General features: G+C 39.9%; 1 protein-coding gene and 1 long non-coding RNA gene across 5 annotated transcripts in view; one reads left to right on the plus strand and one right to left on the minus strand.

The window, feature by feature from the left end:
* The window catches only part of LOC138398098 (uncharacterized), an 89212-nt gene extending 87888 nt beyond the window's left edge, over positions 1-1324 (plus strand). The window contains exon 7 of the long non-coding RNA XR_011235930.1: positions 1213-1324. This is a non-coding gene — a long non-coding RNA (uncharacterized lncRNA). The remainder of the gene's footprint in view (positions 1-1212) is intronic.
* The window catches only part of LOC138398097 (uncharacterized), a 68120-nt gene that overhangs the window by 13303 nt on the left and 31251 nt on the right, over positions 1-23566 (minus strand). For 3 of the 4 annotated variants that reach the window (XR_011235927.1, XR_011235926.1, XM_069492293.1), the window contains 2 exons: positions 21461-21631; positions 10154-10233 (listed from right to left, as the gene is read on the minus strand). Coding sequence is in view for 2 of the 4 variants with exons in the window: in XM_069492293.1 (XP_069348394.1) it covers positions 21600-21631 (32 nt within the window). In the remaining 2 variants the exon portion in view is untranslated. Of the gene's footprint in view, positions 1-10153; positions 10234-21460; positions 21632-23566 lie in introns of those variants that run through there. The other variant, XM_069492296.1, reaches the window with a different exon arrangement.

Below are 23566 nucleotides of genomic sequence, written 5' to 3' on the forward strand. Positions count from 1 at the left end.
TTTGCCCTGGACAGTCCAGATTTATACCTATTGCTGTGGTGAATGATTAACATTACTATTACTCTCTTTCATCCTCAAAAGTCTAGTGATTTGGTGATAAACTATATGCTTACCCTACTCAACATATATTGCTGATACCTGTTTCATTAGGCTTAAATACACCATTATGTTCCTCCTAATTAAAGTAAGCTATAAAGTAAGCTAGTTGAGTGAAAAGAAGGATGTTGGAGTCTCTAAAAATTATAATTTACTTACGCCATAAAATTAAAGATTTGGGGCTGGGCGCTCTGAACTTCTGACTTCTGTCATCGATGGTTTGCAATGTGGGATATGCTTGCCTGAGGGAGGATCAAAATGATCTACTGGGAAGTTAGAGGAAAATATTAGAACTTCCTTTTTCCTTTTTTTTTTTAGACAGAGTCTCACTCTGTTGCCTGGGTTAGAGTGCCCTGGCATCAGCCTAGCTCACAGCAACCTCAAACTCCTGGGCTCGAGCAATCCTCCTGCCTGAGCCTCCCGAGTAGCTGGGACTACAGGCATGTGCCACTATGCCTGGCTAATTTTTTCTCTCTCTCTGTCTCTCTCTCTCTCTCTATATATATATATATTTTTTTTTAGCTGTCCATATAATTTCTTTCTATTTTTAGTAGAGATGGGGTCTCACTCTTACTCAGGCTGGTCTCCAACTCCTGAGCTCAAACAATCTGCCCACCTCGGCCTCCCAGAGTGCTAGGATTACAGGCGTGAGCCACCGAGAACTTCCATTTTTATTTTTCATCTTTTAAAAAATTAAGCTGTAATAATGATTAGTATAGAGAGTGACAAAGATGCCTGGTGGCTACTATGTTATTTCTACAAGAGTTACTAGGAACAGAATAAGGAGAATGTGCCAAATTAGATTCATGCCTAACCGTACTGGAAAATAAACATAAAAACAAAAGATGTTATAGTATATAATGTCTTAAATTAATCTGCTTCAATTTATCTAAATGTGCCCTTTTTCTATACCTTGAAAGAACTGATTTTATGTTATAATATAAATGGAATTTGAACAAAAGTGTGGAAGACTTCAACTGGAGAATTTTAGTTTAAGAAATCTCTAATTTATGTGTATAATCTTGAGGTTCACAAGGTATTAGTCAAAAAAGTCAGGCTTACTGTTCACTCTCTCTTTTGGTTTTTCTTTTCTTTCTTTTTTTTTTTTTTTTTAAGACAAGTGCAGTAGTGAGAAGAGGGGAAAGAGCAGAACAAGGCGTTCAGTCTATAACTGACGGTGAACTATCAATCCAGATAACTGACTACCTTCAGACCAGCCTGTTCACTCTCATATTAAAATGTAAGACAGGTCGGGCGCGGTGGCTCACGCCTGTAATCCTAGCACTCTGGGAGGCCGAGGTGGGCGGATCGTTTGAGCTCAGGAGTTCAAGACCAGCCTGAGCAAGAGCGAGACCCCATCTCTACTAAAAATAGAAAGAAATTATATGGACAGCTAAAAATATATATAGAAAAAATTAGCCGGGCATGGTGGTGCATGCCTGTAGTCCCAACTACTTGGGAGGCTGAGACAGGAGGATCCCTTGAGCTCAGGAGTTTGAGGTTGCTGTGAGCTGACGCCACGACACTCACTCTAGCCTGGGCAACAAAGTGAGACTCTGTGAAAAAAAAAAAAAAAAGTAAGACAATACAAGGCTAAACTTAAAGAACCACTACTACATTCTTCCCCAATTGCTAAAGATTTTAAAGTCTGAAGATACGAAATAATGGAACACTCAGACTGCTGGTGAGAATATCAAAGAATAACATCAACTTTGAAACAATTTGCTCTTGCACGGTTAAGGTGAGCTCTTTAGACTTTAGAGCCAATAATTTCACTCCTAGGTATATACCCTAGAGCAGGGGTCCCCAACACTTTTTGGCACCAGAGACCGGGTTCATGGAAGATAATTTTTCAGAGGGGGGGGTGTGGGGAGCCATGAGGAATGGCTGTAAACACAGATGATGAAGTCGCTCATCTCCTGCCATGCAGCCCCCCAGTTCCCAAGTTTAATGGAAGACAATTTTTCCCACGGACTAGGAGGCAGGGGTCGCTATTCTGCCACCTGGTTGTGGGGGCACAGCCCTAGGGAAACTCATGCACATGTTCACCAGGCTACACACACACAAATGCATAAAAGAGTAATGTTCTTAATGGTCGCATCGGATATCAACCCAGATTATAAAAAAACTATAATGGATAAATCTATTATGGTACAGCCATACAAGAAGACAATAAAGAAAAATGAACATGAAATTTAGCTGCCTACATGAATATGGATCAATCTTATAAATAAATATAATATTGCATTAAAGAAGAAAACACAAAGGATCACCTCCAGTTATGACTCCATTTAAAGTCAAAATAGGCAAGCTAAACTGTATTGTTTAGGGATACATATATAGATGGTAAAAATCATGGAAGGAAGTAATTACCATAAAAATCAGGGTAGCAGTTCCACCAGATGTTCGAACAGGAACGTATGTAATTGGAAAGGACACAGGAGGCTTCTGGGGTGCTGACAATGTCCTATTTCTTACCTTGAGTAATATTTGCTTCACAATACATTTGTTTCATAATTATCATATGTACATTTATGTGTAAATAAACCCTTTTAAATTATCAATTTTTTATATCATAATGGTATTGTGGTTAAGTCTTTTTTAGGGATACATATTGAAATAATTATGGATAAACTGATATGCCTCAGATTTGCCTTCAAAATTATAGAGGAAAGGAAGAGAGTGGATAGAATAAGGTAAAGATGAGAATTGAAATTGTTGAAGCTGAGAGATGGATACGTGGGGCTCATTATACTACTGTCTACTTTTGAATATGTGTAAAAGTTTTCATTAGTACAAAGTTTTTTAAAAGCCTTTATGGAAATAACTAAACAATGGAGACATACACTAGCTTCATAAATAGGAATACTCATATCTATAGATTTAGTGCAAGTCTAATCCAAAGTCCAACAGGGCTTTTGGAAAACTTAACAAACTAATTTGAAAATTTACATGGCCATTCCATGTAAATATAATATATAAATATAAATAATATTTATATTCTGTATAAATATTTATACAGAGTGGCCATATACATTTTAAGAATGGCCAAAACATTACAAAAGAAGAACAAAAAGAAAGGGACCTGCCTTCCCAGGTATCAGGACACTATAAAGCAAACTGCAGAAGATACTGTGGAGTTGGCACGATGCTGAACCAGTGGGCTAATACAATCTATAATCGAACGCATCATGTATGGGAGCCGGATACACTATTATATACTGCACACCAGTGGTGAAAGGAAAGACTACTCAGTAGTTGTGAAACAGAGGGTTCTCCATATAGAAAATAAATGCAATTAAATCCCTTCTTCAAAAATCAATTCCAGGCTTCTGTGTTAAAGGCAAGATTTTTCAACTTTTACAAGTAAATCTGGATGAAATCTTTATTACCGAGTGTAAGAAAACATTCTTAAACACAAAAACATACACCAAGAAGATGTTAGTTAAGTATGTTTTAACGCATATAACCAACGAAGAATTTGTTTTCAGAACATAAAGGGAGGCTTATGAAAAACCGGAAAAATGTGCAAAAGACATGAACAGCCATCTCTTTCACAGAAGAAACCATACCAAGCAATTAAGCACATAAAGAAATGCCTAACCTCTTAGCAATCAGAAAAGAACAAGTCCATGAAATCCCATTTTACCCATCAGATTAGCAAAAATTTAAATGTCGGAAAAAATCAAGCATTGATGAAGATGTGAAAGTGGAACTTACACACAGTGACGTGGGAGCAATTATCACTTTGGAAAATAATGTGGCCCTATCTTGTACAATTGGTCATGCCCACACCTCACAACTGAGAATTCTACTTCTAGATATATGTTAGAGAAATAAGGATACTAAAAGTCAGGGGGGTACTAAGATATAGGTACAAGAATTTACAGCATAGTTTGTAACAGAAAAAACTAAAAACTAGAAACTAAACTGTCCATCACTAGGACATCTGTGTTGGGAGGTGGCTTATACCTGTTTATTGGTGTGCATCATTACATAAGTTTTATTGTTTTTGTATAAAAGTTTCAAAAAGAATTAAATCTTTTCTTTTAAATATTATTGATTACTTTATCTGATGTCACATTTTAAGTAACTAAAAATTGCAACAACCTCATGTTTGCTAAGAAATGACTCACCTTGGCCGGGTGCGGTGGCTCACTCCTGTAATCCTAGCACTCTGGGAGGCCGAGGCGAGAGGACTGCTTGAGCTCAGGAGTTCAAGACCAGCTAGAGCAAGAGCAAGACCCCATCTCTACTAACAATAGAAGGAAATTGGCCAAAAAACTAAAAATAGAAAAAATTAGCCGGGCATGGTGGCGCATGCCTGTAGTCCCAGCTACCCAGGAGACTGAGGCAGGAGGATCGCTTGAGCCCAGGAGTTGGAGGTTGCTGTGAGCTAGGCTGATGCCACGGCACTGTAGCCCAGGCAACAGAGTGAGACTGTCTCAAAACAAAACAAACAAAAAAAAAGACTTGCTTCCTTTTGAGGTATGTAGTTTAAAAACTCCAATCTGAACTGAATAAAGATCAATTTAAGAAAAGCATTAAAGCAAAATTTCCCCTGACACTTACAAACCTACAAAGACATTATGATTTCAAAAAATAAAACGCTTTCTACTAACTTCTTACCCCCTTCCCCATATTGAACTCACACTGAATGCTCTGGACATTAGATCACCAACAGACAGCTCCGAGCTGGTTAAGGACACAAACAACAGGGTGGGCACACCAAAACCTGTCTGCTCCACTGCTTTGCCAAGAGACTTTCTAGTTTGTTTTCAAGTACATATGGCCAAATTTGAACTTTCTTCACAGTTATAGTAAAGGAGCTGCAGAGGTGTAATCCACAAGGAATACCATCTGCTACACCCCAAAGGGACTGTCTGCAACAAAACACGGTGGCCACTCCTAAGGCAGCAGAGACAGTTCCAGTATATTAAATGGCCTTTGGAACTTCTAGGTTTAACAGTACAGGTAAAACATTTCAATCGGTCCTCTAAGATGCCTTTCTAGAACGTACGGTTCTTTTTCATTTCTCAACTGATAATTTTCTATTTTTATTAAGTGAACTCATTTATTTGTTTTGAGATGACTGGTTATAGAATGTGGTTTTGTGTGAAATTAAACAAATCAAGAACACGCACATTTGTGTTTTCAGAAAAAGAATAAAAGACATTTCTATCACACTCACGCCTCACTTAGGGTGTGGAACGTGGTTCCCGAAAGTGGAGGTGCTGAGCGAGCCTGCGCCGTCCGAGGCGCCTTCAGCACAGCGCTACGGAGACACAGTGCACCTGACCAGCCGCTCCTCTGCTTTACACAAATCCCTGAAATCAGGGAACGGCCCCAGTTAGAGTGTCTCTGGCTACCTGTCATAGAATTGTTGGTTAATCCCCTCGGGCTGCACTAGTGGCTCTGATGTTTCCAGAATGTCTAATGGTCTTACAGCAACCCCAGCTCTCTACTGATCCGTCCCCCTCCGTTTCCTCAGTCGCTTCCCCTGAAGAAAACTCGAACTGTCCACACAGTGAGCACAGTGCTCTTCCTTTGCTTCACCAGGGCAGGTCCTCCACCGGCACCAGCACACATTTGCACACCCTGTTATTATAGGTTAAAACTGTACAGCAGAACAATAAATGGCAGAAAGAAAAGCCGCCACCAAGAATAAACAACCTTATTGCAGAACGTGCTCTACATTCCATTCCAGACAGCTGAGGGGTCCCGGGGGAGTGTGCGGAAGGAGCAAGGTGGCTCGCGTGGCCAGAGGGGACAGCGTGGCCAGTCAGTGCTGGTTCTCAGTCGGACGCATGGTGAGCCAACCACTAGAAAAACTGCATGTCCTTCCTCTTCATTTTTAGTCAAAACCATTCAATGATAAAAAGAATAAAAACCAAAGACGTTCCATGACCTGGAAGGCCAAACATGAACTGCCTTTGGTCACCTCTCTGGCCTCACTCTCACCCCTGGCCCTGTGGCTCGCAGCCACTCTGCCTTCATCAGTGTTCCTCTCGCACACACAGCTTGGCTCGTCCTAATCCCTGATGAAAATGCTCCGCCCTCCGGAGCTTTGTGGCTGACGCCCTTAAACCCTTGCCTGTGTTTCACCTCACTGATGCCTTCCCTGAACACCTTATTTAAATTAACATCGCCATTTCTCTCACATTCTCTATCTTCCTTGTTTTTATTTCAGAATATTACAGGGGTACACATGTTTTGGTTACATGGATTGCTTTTGTCATTCTCTATCTTCCTTTTCTGCTTTCTTTTTCCACAGAGCAGTTATCATCCCCTTATATGACATACACATTTGTACAGTAAATATCTTCTCCACTAGAGTGAGAGCCACGAGGGGAGAAATGATGTCTGTTTTATTATTATTTCATCAGTACCTGGCTCATTATAGAAATACCAGAGTGTTATTAATTGTACAAATGTATGGTAACTGCATATATGTCTAAAATGATACATTTCAGAGACAAACAGTATCACAAAATATCAGTGCCATGTGGGGAAACATTAGATGGGAAGGCAGATAATCTAAACAAAAAAGTGGTGTTTTTTTCCCCTGTAAATCAGTGTTCACTGTTTTTAAGCTCACCTTACAAGTTCACCAGCACTGTGATGCACAACAGTAACTGAGTAAAGAATCCACTACAGTTCTGTAAACAGCTAACAGATCTTTCTCTTTTGTTTTAAACTAAATTGCAAGGCAGCAACCACCCAATTTAAAATCCATAACCTTTGCTGTATCTGGCAACAGCAACTCCAGCACTTACAGTTGATGAAAAAGTTTCAGATTACCACGGCTCAAAACATTGGGACCTTATTATACTCTGTATTGTACTGTGTTAAAATGAAGGAGTAGGAAGAGAAAAATGATTCTTATGCTACTACTGAGAAAAATGCATTCTATTTTCTTCCCAATATCGGATTGTTCCTTTTTCACACATGGAATGTGCAAGAGCAGGGGTGATAAAAGAACAAGTGGGAGAACTGGCACGCAGCACTTTATTTCAATAAATACTTTAGAAAAGATAATTTCAGAGATGACCAAGCAGCTTTCAGATAAGGCAGTCTTGCTACAGTCCAGTAGAACATTAAGGATATTTTTGCAGAATGTAAAGAGACATAAAATTATTAATGCTTTCTGTAAATCTGTTTCCTGATGCCAACAAGCAAGCTATTATTCCACTATGATGACCACAGGCCCTGCAGGCCAAAAGGTTAAGAAATCAGATGACCATGGAGTTTCTGTGGAATATTTCACATAAACATGTATTTATTAAACAACACAATGCTGACATGTTAAATATTGTATGCAAAAAAAAAAACCAAGTTGCAAATCCTCAGCAGAAAATGTATTTCTGATGTTTCATTCTTGCAACTCTAAGGCTTCATGTTCCTGTTACTTAAATTTCTAATCTGTGCCTTTCTACTTTAGCTATTGATAAGTATACATTTATGACATGCCTGAATAGAAGTCACTTTATTATAATGTGAATACTGGCAAGCAATCAATCAATCTTGAAAAAATATGGCAATCTGACTTCTGGTTTCTTTTTTTTTTTTTTTTTTTTTTTTTTTTTTTTGAGACAGAGTCTCACTCTGTTGCCCAGGCTAGAGTGAGTGCCGTGGCGTCAGCCTAGCTCACAGCAACCTCAAACTCCTGAGCTCAAGCGATCCTCCTGTCTCAGCCTCCCGAGTAGCTGGGACTACAGGCATGCTCCACCATGCCCGGCTAATTTTTTTTTCTATATATATTTTTAGCTGTCCATATAATTTCTTTCTATTTTTAGTAGAGGTGGGGTCTCGCTCTTGCTCAGGCTGGTCTCGAACTCCTGAGCTCAAACGATCCGCCCACCTCGGCCTCCCAGAGTGCTAGGATTACAGGCGTGAGCCACCGCGCCCGGCCTGACTTCTGGTTTCTGATCTGTAAGGAGCTTAGAAGTCATCATTCCCATCCACAGAACAAGAAAAAGGCTGAACAAGTGGAAAACCCAACATCTCAGATCCACTGGAGAAATGAGAGTACACAGAAAACTGCTGCTCCCCAAACGAGAGAGACAGGCAGGCAGACACAGAGAACCACAACTCAGCCAGAACAGAAACCCACAAGCAGAAACTCTGCAGGACCCAGTACCAGGGCAGGAAAATCTAAACTGTAATTTATGACTAGCTGGAGGCTCAGTGTAGACAAGTTTAAGAGTTAAGGATGCCAGGGGTGCCTGGTCTTAGGCAGGCCCCCACACAGCTGTGGGTTTCACCTCCGGGAACCGTCCTACCAGGTTCCCACAGTGAAGGTCAGAGAAAGTCTCCTGTGCCTCAGCAAAGGGAGGGGAAGGCAGCCATGGTGCAACACACCAGAGCATTCTGTTCTCCTAGTAAGGCTGGCCCTCGAGAGAAACTTTCACCAGAGCCTAACCAGCCGGGTTTTACCAAAAACTCACCAAGTTGGGGGAAGGGAAATAAATATCCCACTCCAGTCTGCTCCAGCCTTTTTGTCTCACTTGGGGGTAGAAACAAAACAAAACTGAGAAGCACTTTTGTGTAGGTCACAGCCAGGGGCACAGACTCACTGAAAACCTGAGAACTAACCACAGCACTGTCTAATGTCTCCCCTCCCCCCACACCTTGCCACACACCTACAGGGCTCCCACATAACAGGATGACAAAAGAAACAAGCGCCTTCTTAGTCTCAAACTCAAAGACAAGAGAGGACAAGCATAAGGGCACAAGAGGAAACTTTATCCTCCAACACCTAAAGCTAGTAAATAGTAAATAGTAAAAGTAAATAGTAAAACAGCCTAAACCCAACCAGATAAACATAAAACCTCACAGTAAATGCCTATTTACCATGGCTCCTTTTACCCAGTATATCATCATGTTCAACAAAAAATTACAAGGCATACTTAATATGGCAATAGGACTCAAGTGTTCCACAATCTTTTAAAACACTGTTGAAAATGTAATCTTTGATAACACGGTCGATTATAAAAAGTCAGGATAAGCAGGGATATTCAGCCAACACTAGCACTATTCAACATTATACCAGAGGTCTTAGTTAATTCAGTTAAGATTCCAAAAGGATAAACAGTTTAAATATCTGAAAACAACTAAAAAATGCCACTATGTGGAGATATTTGGAAGACAATAAGCATTTCAACTATCAAACTAACTGAAAACCAGGCCCAGCAGTGCATGCCTGTAGTCCCAGCTACTAGGGAGGCTGAGGACGGAGGATCACCTGCATCCAGGGGTTTGAAGACCAGCCTGGGCAACATAGCAAAATCCCATCACAAAAAAGAAAATGATAATAACAAAAATAAAATTTTAAAAACTAATTCAAGTGTTCAGTATGGTGTTTGGATTAAAAATTAGCATATAAAAATTATTAGGTTCCTATATATTAATCAATTAGGAAAATATAAAAATAGGACTTCAAATAGAAAAAAAAATCCATAAAATACCTAGAAAAAATCTAACAAGAAATATGCAAACTTACATAATAAAATTTTACAACTTTACTAAAAGAATATGAGACTGGGCGCTGTGGCTCATGCCTATAAACCTAGCACTTTGGAAGGCTAAGGCAAGAGGGTTGCTTGGGGTCAGAAGTTCAAGACCAGCCTGAGCATGAGTGGAACCCTGTCTCTAGAAAAAAATAGAAAAATTAGCCAGGCACGGTGGTGCATGCCTGCAGTCTCGTATACTCAGGAGGTGAGGCAGGAGGATTGCTTGAGCCCAGGAGTCTGAGGTTGCTGTGAGCTAGGTTGATGCCACGGCACTCTAGCCCGGGCAACAGAGTGAGACTCTGTCTCAAAAATAAATAAGTAAATAAATAAAAGAAGAAGTACCAATACCTGCTCAAATTCCTGACCTTCAAAAATGAGAGGTAAATTATTAATAAAAGAATTGCTCGTTAAAACCACTAAGTTCTAAGATAGTTTGTTACATGGCAATAGATAACAGGAACCCGTACATGATTATTTTCATTTAGTTTGTATACACTTTTAACTAAAGATTTTCATGTTTTTGAGGAAATCTTTGTGTAACTAACCTTATTGGCCCAAATGAGGTCATCCAATTCCTACCAAGATTGCAAACTGTCACGGGCTTCTGGTCCCAACAGAATCAACCCTGGGAAGGAAAAAACATAGAAGTAAATCCAGATTCCAGGAACAGTAATAGCAGCAGCAACAAAAAGAAACACAAACTGCTGGAGATACCAGAAGCTGTACTGAACTTATCTGAGAGGAAACTGGTGACCAGAAGCAAAGGGCAGCAGAGGTCAGAGTTAAAAGACAGATTAGCTAAAAGCTTTTTTGAATTCTGCCCTTGCCCCTCCTTGATTGTCCCTTCACCACAGAAATTAGCAGCAACAGCCTAGATGTCTTTGGCAGCAAGATAAAATGCAGACAACACGAAAGCCCTGTGGGGGAAGCTGTGGAAACAGGTACAGTGCCCTGGCGCTCACCCTTCCTGCCCCCACTCGGGCTCCCACAGCAAGGGCCAGGGGTACGGAGCCGAGAGGGAGTTATGATCTAAGGACACTGCCTCTTCCTGATATTGCTCATTCTGAGAGTGCAAGACGCAAACCCTCATCAGAAGTTGCCTGATGCAGCATCAGCCAAGGGGAGACTCAACAGCACTTCAGCGGTGCCAGGCGGCTGGCTGACCTAGATTCAAGCCCTTCCTCTCCTTAAACTCACCTGGACTGACACAAATTCCAATGCACATTAGAGTAAGTAACTAAACCCCCCCCATGGGGCATAGACAAACAGATACATCTGGAGCATAAAACTACTGTAAAAGAAAGACAACACACTAAACAATTTATGCCATCTGAAGTAGAATTATTGGAATGGAGGATCCAAGAATACACCCCTAAGAAGTCAATGAGAGATGTAAGCACTATGAAACCAAAACAAGAAACAACGAAAAAGAATCAAGTAGAAATATTGAGCATGAAAAAGAGACAATATCCAGATAATCAGAGTTTCAGAAGGAGGGAAGAAATAAAACATTTCAAGAAATAATGAGGGTAACTTTCCCAGAATTAAAGATAAAAGAAGTCAATATTATAAGGGCTCAAAGAGCCAAATAACAGAGGAAACTATTCCTAGAAAATTTAAGTTCACCAAAGAAAAAATTTGAAAGCACTGAAAGAAAAGAATAGACCAACGCCAAAGCAAAAGAATAAGATTAATATATATCGCAGTAGGTAACACTGGATACAAGACGGAGTAACCCAAATTCACAATCCGTACTTCTTGAGGCAAGGGTTTTTTCAGAATTTAAAATTGCTATAGCTTGAATGTATCCTCCAAAAAGCATGTGTTGGAAACTCAATATCCAATGCAACAGTATTGGGACTAAGGATCAGCCCTCACAGACGGATTCATGCTGGCCCTGCACTGAGAGTGCGTCCATCAGGAAGGGTCCATTGCAAAGGGGTGAGTTCCCCCACTGCCTCGCTTTCTCTCTCCCTGCTGCCCCAGCGAGATACCAGCCTCTCACTCTTGGACTTCCTATCCTCCAGAACTGTGAGCCAATAAACTTCTGATTCATTATAAACTACCCAGTCTGTGGTATTCTGTTACAGACAGACAAAACAGACTAAGACAAGAATTTTTCAGATTTTACAACAGTAATATGGTATATATCATATATTATGTAACATCCAGAGCAGTGTCTAAGGCACTAACCCATAATTGAACTCATTAATATTTTGAAGCAAAAATCTGTAAATACTCACACTAAATGAGATGAATAAAAGCCATAAATACCCTCATGACAGTTCAGGTTGGGTTCTTCTGCCAAATGAGCCATAAATAGCCTCATGTCAGCTTTTTGGGTTTTGTTGCCAAATGAGTTACAAGAAGTCCTTTGGTTTTCAGATCTTTTTTTGATTTTGGAATTCCAGGTAAAGGATTGTTACCTCTATTTTAAAAGTCTTGAATTAAAAGAACTTTACATTTAGAATTTTCCATCCAGACAAAATATCATTCCAATATGTTAGGCAAAAATATTCTCAAGAACACAAAGCCTCAGAATGTCATACAAAGCCCACTAAGCACAATCTTGGAGGAATATTGAAAAGAAAAAGAAAAAGGGAGAGACAAAGTAAAAGTAGTCAAATGCGTTGATATCGAAAAACTCTGACCTAAAATACTAGCAATACATTCACTGGGGACGGGGAGTCAGGACACACACCCCGAGAACATAAGAGTGTGCTAGAGTATTTGTCATACGTGGGGGAAGAAAAAGCTACTTTAAGTGTAACCAATATGCAGAAATAAACAGGAATGAGTCTAAAGGACAACCAGCATAAGAACAATAATAGAAAAGAAAACTCAACCTATCCAATGAAAGGAGGAAAGGGGGAAAAGGACCAAAAGTAAGCCCAATTAGAGTAATTACAACAGGGGCCGAGGCAGGAGGATCATTTCAGGCCAGGAGTTCATGACCAGCTTGAGCTAGAACGAGACCCCATCTCTACAAAAAATAGAAAAATTAGCTGGGCAAGGTGGCAGGAATCTATAGTGCCAGCTACTCCAGAGCCTGTGGCAGGAGGACCACTTGAGCCCAGGAGTTGGAGGTTGCTGTGAGCTATGATGATGCCACGGCACTCTAGCCTGGGAGACAGAGCAGGACCCTGTCTCAAAAAAAAAAAAAAAGAATTACAATAATGTAAACGAGTTGAACTTGCCAATTTAAAAAGAAATTAGGCCAAAGATTTTATGGTGGGTTAAAAAATCATAAAGCAATATAGTCCCTACAAGAGACATATTTAAGAAAGGATACATCAGATGAGTATGAACCGGGCTAGAGTGCCGTGATGTCAGCCTCGCTCACAGCAACCTCAGACTCCTGGGCTCAAGCAATCCTTCTGCCTCAGCCTCCTGAGTTGCTGGGACTACAGGCATGCACCAACATGCCCGGCTAATTTTTTTCTATATATTTTTAGTTGGCCAGATAATTTCTCTCTATTTTTAATAGAGACGGGGGTCTCGCGCTTGCTCAGGCTGGTCTCGAACGCCGACCTCGAGTGATCCACCCACCTTGGCCTCCCAGAGTGCTAGGATATAGCTGTGAGCCACAGCGCCCGGCCTAGAAAAGCCTTTCTGAGCCCATTCCTTTCAGCTGGGACTTAGTCACATAGGTTTTAATTTTATGCAACTTAGTATATTTACCTGAAATGCTGATTTTTTTAAGTGAATTAGGAGTGGAAGGTGGGAGAATGATCTTTTCAAGTCACAGTGTTAATTTTTCCTCCCCACATCCAGGGTCTCATGTCATTCTGGTTCTCTTAAACCTATAATAAACCACTGAGTTTTAAGTTCCTGTATAGAATGGAATTCTGAACCTCTTACTTCAGCTGCAGTTGTCCTCTACCCTAGGGCCATAGAAAGTGGTTTGGAGTGCAGTTTCTGCCGCTGGGAAGAACTACTGATCTCCCTAACAAGGATAACTGCACTGATACATAGCACTGTTAGGCTGCAGCCCGCTGCTAGACGCGGCCTGCACTGTGTGCAGTGGCTTCCCTCGCCCCTTGTCAGGCACCACTGTTCTGCAGTTGGACGCGCAGGGCTGTTTCTCAAAATGCATTTTGAGACCCCCTGCTGAGGCAGAAGGATTGCTTGAGCCCAGGAGTCTGAGGTTGCTGTGAGCGAAGCTGACATCACGGCACTGTAGCCCGGGCAACAGAGTGAGACTCTGTCTCACAAGGAAAAAAAAATAAAGGCTTTTCTTTTTTTAAGAGACAGGGTCTTGCTCTGTTGCCCAGGCTGGACTGCAGTGGCACAATCATAGCTCACTGCAGTCTCAAACTCCTGGCTTCAAGCAATCCTCTTAGCTCAGCTGGGACTATAGGCATGCGCCATGATCCCAGCTAATTTTTTTTTTTTTTAAAGAAACAGGGTCTTGCTGTTGTCCAGGCTGTTCTCAAACTCCTGGGCTCAAGCGATCTTCCCGCATCCACCTCCCAAAGTGCTAAGATTACAGGTGTGAGCTACCATGTGTTGCCCCAAAAAGGCTTGTAGAAGTGACAGGCAGAGCTTTAGTGTATGAAAAGCATTCACCCTAACAATGGCCAGCTAATTAATTAAGGTCACCAACTCTATTTACATAAGCATATCCCCTTAGATGGCAATTATTTCCAGATACCTCTAAACTGGACCATCAACTAAAAAACTGGAAATTTAGTATCAGTTTCCATTCCCTAAACTTTAAACTAGTATCAGACTTTAAAATATTTTCTCTCTATAGGCCAGACATAGTGGCTCATGCCTATAATCCCAGCACTTTGGGAAGCCAAGACAGGAAGACTGCTTTGAGACCAGCCTGGGCTAAATAGTGAGACCTCATGTCCACAAAAAAATTTAAAAATTAGTTGGGAATGGTGGTGCATGCCTGTAGTCCTAGCTACTTGGAAGGCTGAGGTTGGAGGATCGCTTGAACCCAGGAGTTCAAAGTTACAGTGCGTTATGATTGTACCACTATACTCCAGCCTGGATGACAGAGCAAGACCTTGTCTCTTAAAAATATATATATTTATATACATTTTTTTCTAGCTATAGATGAAAATTTTCACATTGGATCAAATTCCCAAAACTGAAGAGCTAATACCAATTATTCTATTCCCTGAAAGTTTCCCAAACTCCTTCTTTATAGATATTAACATTTAGAAAGGGAGAAACTCAGAGCCATTAAGGCTGACATGTGAAAAAATATCCCATTGTATTTCTGGGTTTTAAAAAATTTCAATTTCTACAATGTGTACATTCTCTCACATTTGGTGAACAGATTATTCCTTTTGTCTCTGTGGGGGGTGGGGGGCTCAATACCTAAATCCAACAGATTGCTTCTAGTAGACTGGCACGCATAGCAAGATGCTATCAAGTCAGAAGGGGAAATCAGGATCAGAAGTCAGCCATATGACCACGAAACCAGGAAACTAAAACTGTTAATACTGCATAAATATTTTCTGAGTTTTTTCCACCTCTAAAATTGCTATATTCTTTTCCTATCACCAGTGAAAAAATAAGCTATCAAGATAACTCACTAATCAGATAATTACAAAAATTAACTTATTCAACAAATATTCACTGAGCTCCTACATATTAGGACCACATAGATATTTTAATAAAACATATATAAATTAAATATAGGTCAACATATTATAAAACTATATTTTTAAAAGCACAAAAATAAAATAAGCACTATATTCTTGAAACTACCATAGAAGCAAAATATTTGTAGATGACCAGAGATTAACTACAGTGCAGTTTAACAAAAGTAACTTTTTTTTTTTTTTTTTTTTTTTTTGAGACAGAGTCTCACTCTGTTGCCCAGGCTCGAGTGAGTGCCGTGGCGTCAGCTTAGCTCACAGCAACCTCAAACGCCTGGGCTCAAGCGATCCTACTGCCTCAGCCTCCCGAGTAGCTGGGATTACAGGCATGCACCACCATGCCCGGCTAATTTTTTTTCTATATATATATTTAGCTGTCTATATAATTTCTTTCTATTTTTAGTAGAGATGGGGTCTCGCTCTTGCTCAGGCTGGTCTCGAACTTCTGAGCTCAAACGATCCACCCACCTCGGCCTCCCAGAGTGCTAGGATTACAGGCGTGAGCCACCGCGCCCGGCCTAACAAAAGTAACTTTATTTTTAGTTTGTAGCAACTGCAACACAGTGACAATTAAACACTTAAATCATTTTATACACACTTTAAAATCTGGCCTATACAGATGTCAAAATTGAATTGACAATATTCAACATATACTTCTGATTTTAAAAAGTCTTAACCAGCAAACCGATCTCTTTCACATTTATAAAGCACACTCAAAGGCAGACAGAATGCTTAATCGTTCCTAGGACATAGGTGCATCTTAAAAAAGAAAAAAATGCTCTGTGTCAAAATATTATAAACATTCCAAAAATGTAAGCATTTAATGGAACATCAGAAGCATTAATTATTGAACAAGACAAGATGCTCCTTATAATCACAATGTTCTAGAAGTTCTAGCCAATGCAATAAACAATCTGGCTCCAGAGTCCATTCCTTTTAATTTTCTACATCTCTCTTTCAAAAGAATAATAGATTTGTGAAGACCACTTAAAATCTTTTAAAATCCTGAAGGAAAAATGAAAACAGGTAAAAAAAAAAAATACATCAAAAATGTTAAATCTCAATACCAATTAAAGAAATAAAAATGAAGAAAATAACAAATATTTTCTGCTCAAATGGGCAGACTTAAAAAATATTATAATTCTAAAGATTTCATGAATTCAGTGAATAGTCCTAAGATTACAGACCAGAACTTCGTAATTAAAGTTTAAAAGACTAACTAACGTGCCGTTATCCTTACCCCTAAAATCCCAATCCCAGGAATCAAGTTTCAGAAAATGCTCACGGATGTGCCCACACTGAACCTGGGAGTGGACACTGGGCTGCGATTACCCTTCCCGTGTTTCTGACAGACAACACTGATAGAATTTTATTTTAGAATATGTGGCATCAGAGATATGTTTCAATTTTTTTAGCCCATCATGTAGCTGTGATATGTGATGGGTTAAAAGTGCATTTTAAAAATTTTCTTTTTCCCTGTACAGTAAGATTTCAAGACAGTCCCTTCTTCCCCCTTCCCTTCCTCTCTCACCATGTACTCAAGAAAGTCCCTGCTGAAAAGAACAGTAACCCAGCGGGCAAGACATGACGCCTTCCGCACTGGCCCTGAGCAGCACAGCACAATCCACAGTCTCAACAGCGGTTAAGGGCACAGACCTCAGAGCCAAAAGCTCTAGGTTACAACCTCAATTCTCCTATCTCCTAGCTGAATGAACCTTGATAAAGGCACTTAACCTCTCTAAATTTTCTCAAGTATATAAATGAATACAATTTATTAAACAGGTAAGTTAAGATAATACAGAAAAGTACTTTACACAGAGCCTGGCATTTATTTAGTAGTTCAACTAATGTTAAGATATTATTATCTGTATTATTAGGAAAGAAAAAAAAAAGCCACCTGTCCATTCCTTTAAAAAAAGATTGTCTTACCTGTTCGTGTTGTTCTAACAGAATACTTGAGGCTGGGTAATTTATAAATCAGGGAAGTTTATTTGGCCCACAATTCTGGTGGCTATAAAGACCAAAAGCAAGGCACCAGCATCAGCTCAGCTGCCGGTAAAGGCCTCAGCTGCACTAGCACATGGAGAAACGGAAAGGCAAGCAGGCAGGTGTGAAGGGGGACCACACAGGAGAGGACCCTCACTTTACAGCACCCACTCTCGGGGAACTGATCCATTCCTTCCCACAAGGGAGAGAACATGCTCCCTGGAGAGGGCATTAGTCTCCTCAGGAGGGATCCACCTCCCTGACCAAACACCTGCCACCAGGCCCCACCTCCCAACACTGCCTCACTAACTTTTTTGGCAGGGACGAATCACATCCAAACCACAGCAGAGAAGTCACATTAAATACACAGTATGTACAGTCCACCCTCAGGATCCAGGGGTTCTGTATCCAGGGATTCAACCAAGCATGGATAGACAACAGCTCAGGGGGAAAAAATTCCACAAAGTTCCAAAAAGGAAACCTTGAATTTGTCACATGAATAAAGTGATATACAGGCATCATAATGGGTATCAGAAGTAATGATTTAAAGTATATGGGAGGATGTGTGTAAGTTATATGTAATTACAATGCTATTTTATATAAGGAACTTGAGCATCTCTGGTCCTGGAACCAATTTCTCACAGAAAATGAGGGATGTCTACCAAATTAAGCTTTCTAAAATATAAAAAGTTCTGCAATTTAAAAACACATGTGGGCCCCAAGATTTTGAATAGGTGATTGTGGTCCTGCACCTTTATAAACTCTTCTTATGAAAAAATAATTAATACTGACTTATTGTATTTATTTTTTTAAGTCAGCCAGATTCCAAGTTGCCCATAGTTGTTTATTTTACAGTTCTAGAGGTGCCAAGGGTTCAGCAGGAGTCCCTGCCAAAGGGCCAATCACTGTAGATGAACACATGCTCCTTTTTTCTAGAACCCTAACTTCCGTTGATAAGAATACATTCACAGTAAGACTGTTCACATAACCTCACTCTCGTCGAGTTAACAACAAACTCCATTTGCAATGGCGTGGACTACATATTTGTTTACCACCTTAGTCCTTGTATTTGGAACTGAAAAAAAAAAAATCAGTGAGTAGATTGCATTATCTGCTACCCGGCATAACTGTATTAGAGGCTTACTTGCCTAATTCACAATTCAAGATTTAGTGAGTTGGCTGGGTGTGGTGGCTCATGCCTGTAATCCCAGCACTCTGGGAGGCCGAGGTGGGTGAATCGCTGAAGGTCAGGAGTTCGAGACGAGCCTGAGCAAGAGCAAGACCCCATCTCTACTAAAAATAGAAAGAAATTATCTGGCCAACTAAAAATATATATAGAAAAAATTAGCCGGGCATGGTGGCACATGCCTGTAGTCCCAGCTACTAGGGAGGCTGAGGCAGGAGGATTGCTTAAGCCCAGGAGTTTGAGGTTGCTGTGAGCTAGGCTGACGCCACGGCACTCACTCTAGCCTGGGCAACAAAGTGAGACTCTGTCTCAAAAAAAAACAAACAAACAAAAAAAGATTTAGTGAGTTACTTGAGCTCTTATTATAAAGGTATGGAATGAGTGATGAGAAGGATGTATCAGGACATTTTCACATACATGTAAGAGAAAAATCCAAAGTAAATTGGATTAAACAAGGTGTTACTGACTTGTATAACTGACAGTGTAAAGGCATAGCACCTTCACGGAAGGCTTGAGCTAGCAGCTCAACTGAGGTGACCAGGGCATGGTTTTTCTCCACTCTGTTCCTTCAGTGTTGACTTCTTATTCAACTAGCTTTCCTTTGATGGTCAGAAGATAACTGCCAGGAGTTCAGTGACTACGTTTTCAGGTTGAAATTTAGAAGAAAAGTGCCTTCATCCCAGCATTCCTAGCAAATGTCTTAAGATTCATTCTGACTGATCAGGCTTAAGTCACATGCCTGACGTGATTGGTTTAGGTAAGACACATGATCCATTCCTACAAATCCATCAAAACTTATATGAAACAAAGCACATTAAAGTTGACCTTAGTGATTTAAATTTCTTATATTACTAAACAATGATATTACTACATTTAAACTGATGGGTAAAGCACATCATGTAACTTTCCCTATCTTCTTAAAAATTACTCTCCCAGATTTTCATCACAACCTATCAAGAAAAAAAAAAATTAAAAATTTCCCTTAATGTAAATCACTTTTTGAAGGATTCAAAATGTACTACTAGGCCGGGCGCGGTGGCTCACGCCTGTAATCCTAGCACTCTGGGAGGCCGAAGTGGGCGGATTGTTTGAGCTCAGGAGTTCGAGACCAACCTGAGCAAGAGTGAGACCCCATCTCTACTAAAAAAATAGAAAGAAATTATATGGACAACTAAAAATATATATAGAAAAAATTAGCCGGGCATGGTGGTGCATGCCTGTAGTCCCAACTACTCGGGAGGCTGAGACAGGAGGATCCCTTGAGCTCAGGAGTTTGAGGTTGCTGTGAGCTAGGCTGACGCCATGGCACTCACTCTAGCCTGGGCAACAAAGTGAGACTCTGTCTCAAAAAAAAAAAAAAAAAAAAAAAAAGTACTACTAGATTACCTGGTAAAATCAAAACCACAAGTTCATGATTGTTCTTGTTAACATCACTGAAAGCAACATCATAGATTTTCAAGAAGAAAAAGAGGTCCTTACCCCATACTTTTTTGAGATTATAATAACAACTTAAAAGATAGAAGAGTACAGGAATATCTTGACTTTGGCAAAAAAGAAAGAAAGAAAGAAAAAAAAGAAGTGGTTTGTTTCATACAGCCTTAAAATATAAGCAACTAGATAATCCATCCTATGGCTCAAGACCCCTCTTACCATACTCACCACCACACCTCTTCTCTTGCCCCGCCCAAAACACAGGTCCTAGGAACACAGTGGGGGATGCACACTTTAGGGAATCTTACAGTGAATGCTCACTCCAAAGCCAAATACAAATCATTCCTGCACTGTTTCCTAATGTTCACGTCCCTCATTCTTACAATTAGCACAGAAAACACAAAGTTTACTCTCAGATTTTATAATGGAGAAGAAAGCAAAATTGCATTTATTAGACTAAAAGCCAATACTCAAACATGTAGGAGTATTCTGGTTCTGATGGTAAAGTTGCAGAAAAACAAAAGGCAAAATCCAAGCAATATGTTTTAGACTAGAACTAACCACCTGAACATATATTACACACTAGTCATCTTAAATAAAAAGTCAAACTTCACTAATAATCCTAGAGGGAAGTAGTGTGGTTAAAGAAAAGGACGTGAATTAGAAGAAAATCTCTATTCAATTCCGTGGACTGGTTTTTCAAATACTCTACCATTCAAATAATTCAGTTCAACAACTATGTACTTAGGAATTCACTAAGAAGAGCGCATTAATGTCAGACACGATAGGGATATAAACATAGCCTTTGACTTCAAACATTCCTGAACAGCATAAAACATAATCAAGTAGAAATGCCTGAGACACTAAAAGATAGGGCTTTGGGTAATCAGAAAAGGAAGAAATCAAATGAACGTGGATGATTTCTATAGCAAATAACAGAAAATCTCAAGGCAAAACTACTTAAATAAAGCAATTCAGGTAGGGTGGCTATAGGCACAGTAAACGGGGCTCCAGTTCTACTTTTCTGCAATCCTGTTTGTGCTGCCCTCCGTCACGGAGGCATTGCCTTCGAGCTACTAGAAAAATGGCTACAGCAGTCCCAGAAGTCACATCCAGCTAAAACCAGCCCTGGAGAGAAGAGGGACCATCTTTTTTCTTCCTTTTCTCAAATGCAAGAAAACCTTCCCCAGAAGCCTCTTGCAGAGTTCTCTTTTATCTCCCATCAGCCAGAACTGTCTCTCGTATCCATTACTAGAACAATCACTTCCAGAGGGAATGAGATCCACTACAACTAAGATTACCATGGATACCGGTAACCATCATGACCATCACTTCAGTGTTGGCTGAGTATTTCAAGAATATTTCTGGCCTTGGAATGAAGAAATAAAAAAGAAAAATACAGAAGCAAAGGAAGAGATGTGCCTAACTGGAAGAAGAAAGTCAAATTCTGAAATCATACACTAAATACACTGTTAGGGATAAAGAATTCTCTTAGACTGCACTGTTGTCTTTCCCAGTGATACAAAAATTAACTTACTGTTCATCAGTAAATGCTAAGAATGCAGAAGTCGTCCTATTTTTATGGAAAGGATTGAGGTTATTTAATTATCAGTGGGGACAATCAGACTTACCACTCCTCATCAGTGGAGCCACCCATTCAGCTACGTCTGGGCTTAGAACATTCCATATTATGCATCCAGATGACTCTGCAGACTCACTGCCAGTACTTCTTCCTTGAAGGTTTCTTCTCATCTGGGGAAGAGGTTTCACTCAAAAATCCACACACTCCAAACCGGCCCTATCTGCAAATGAAAGCATGCAATTAGGAGGCAAAAAGCTGCAGGGAGCAATTCCCCCTCCCCCATCTCTAATTAACTGATCCATATGAAAACTGAACTCAAACATCAGACTAAGCATCATGTTTAAACTAAGCAACCTACACTTCAACACTAGTAATGTGCTTATTATATGTGGTTACCACACTTTTCCCATCATGTAAATCTGTGGTTGCTTCCGCAGTATATTGGTACAACCCTACCAAACATTGCCAGTAAGCAGAATTCAGCAGACAGATATTTTTGTTGGACCCACGCAAGGTTGGTCTCCACAGTGTGTTAAAGGATAGCTACCTACATTTATAAATCAGAAGACTTCACGTGAAAAATCAACACTTCTAGCTCTCTTGAAAAATCAGAAAATCTGGCAATACTGCACCCACGTTCCCACATGGTAATAATCTGCTGGAGCCAACTAACAGTGAACCCTCTAGGTGGGGCATGGACTTTACAGTTCTCCAAAGACAACGCCACTCTTTCATGTTACAACCTGGCTCACGGTTACCTGCCTGGACTCCACAGGCAGCTGAGCTTCCAAACTCTGCTATGTATTTCTAGTAGCTCCCAGGGAACATTTTATTATTGCCAAAGCCAGGCATGTTTTTCTGCCTTGAGGATATAATATAGCATAAGGGAATAACAACATGGGCTTAGTCAGAGCACCCAAGACCTCAGTTCTAATTCTGTAAATGACTAGCTATGGGATCTCAGGCCTGTTTTTAACCTAAAATATATTTCTTCATTTACAAGCACCCAAATAAACCTATAAGCATTTAACACAGTAGGCAAACAGGCCTAAAATCTAACCTGTCCAAGCTGAACTGATAATCTTAAATCCACTGCTTCCTCATTCTTCCTCATCTCAATAAATCATACCATGATCCACACAGTTCTGCTCAAGCCACAAACATGAAAGTCCTTACCATATACTCTCCTTGTCCCCCCTAATCATCAGCAAGGCAATTGATTCACCCTCCAAAATACATAATTTGAACAGATAGCTAGAATTCCAGCCATGAAAACAAACAGCAATTCGTCCCTCAGAATCAAATACTTTGCTGAAATTGCCTATAAATTCAACTACTTAAATAATAGTAGCTTGAAATGTCAAGGTTCCATATTATGAGGAATACTAGTATTTCATTAAAAGAAAAATGAAGACAAATATTGGGGATGCTGCACATCACTCCTTGCAAGGTATTGACATTACAATTCATAAGCTTATGCAATTCTTCAACTCTAAGCTGACAAGGAACTCAGAGGCTATGCTAAATCTTATAATGAAATTGGGAAAACCAAAAGACTACTGTTAGCAGAACTAAAGTGATTTTAGGAACATTGCAGGATACATGATCAATACTCAAAAACGAACTCTATTTCTATAAAACAATTGTTCAAAGAACAATCAGAAACTGACACTGTAAAAAAAGGTTCATTTATAATATGAAAAATATGAATTATTAATCAATTAGCAAGTGATGTGCAAAGACAAATAGAGAGAGATACTATGTTCATAGATCAGTGCAGTCAATGGTGTTAACATGTCAATTCTCCCCAATTTAAGCAATAGAGTCAGCGCAATTCTAGTTAAAATCCCAGCAGACTTTTTTGTAGAAATTGACACGTTGATTCTAAAATCACACAGAAATGCAAAAAAGATAGAATAGTGAAAATAACTTTGAAAAAGAATACCATTAGAAACCTTATACTATGTGAATTCAAGGTTTATTATAAAGCTATAAAAAGAAAGTACTGATACATACAACATGGATAAACCTTGAACATACTAAGTGAAAGAAGACAGTTACAAAAGGCCACATATTACCTACTCTGCTGACAGAAATGTAAAGTTGTACAGCTACTCTGGAAAGCAGTCTAGCAGCTCCTCAAAATGTTAAATGT

This window comes from Eulemur rufifrons, chromosome 17, assembly GCF_041146395.1.
Source record: "Eulemur rufifrons isolate Redbay chromosome 17, OSU_ERuf_1, whole genome shotgun sequence".
In the NCBI taxonomy this organism is placed as follows: domain Eukaryota; kingdom Metazoa; phylum Chordata; class Mammalia; order Primates; family Lemuridae; genus Eulemur; species Eulemur rufifrons.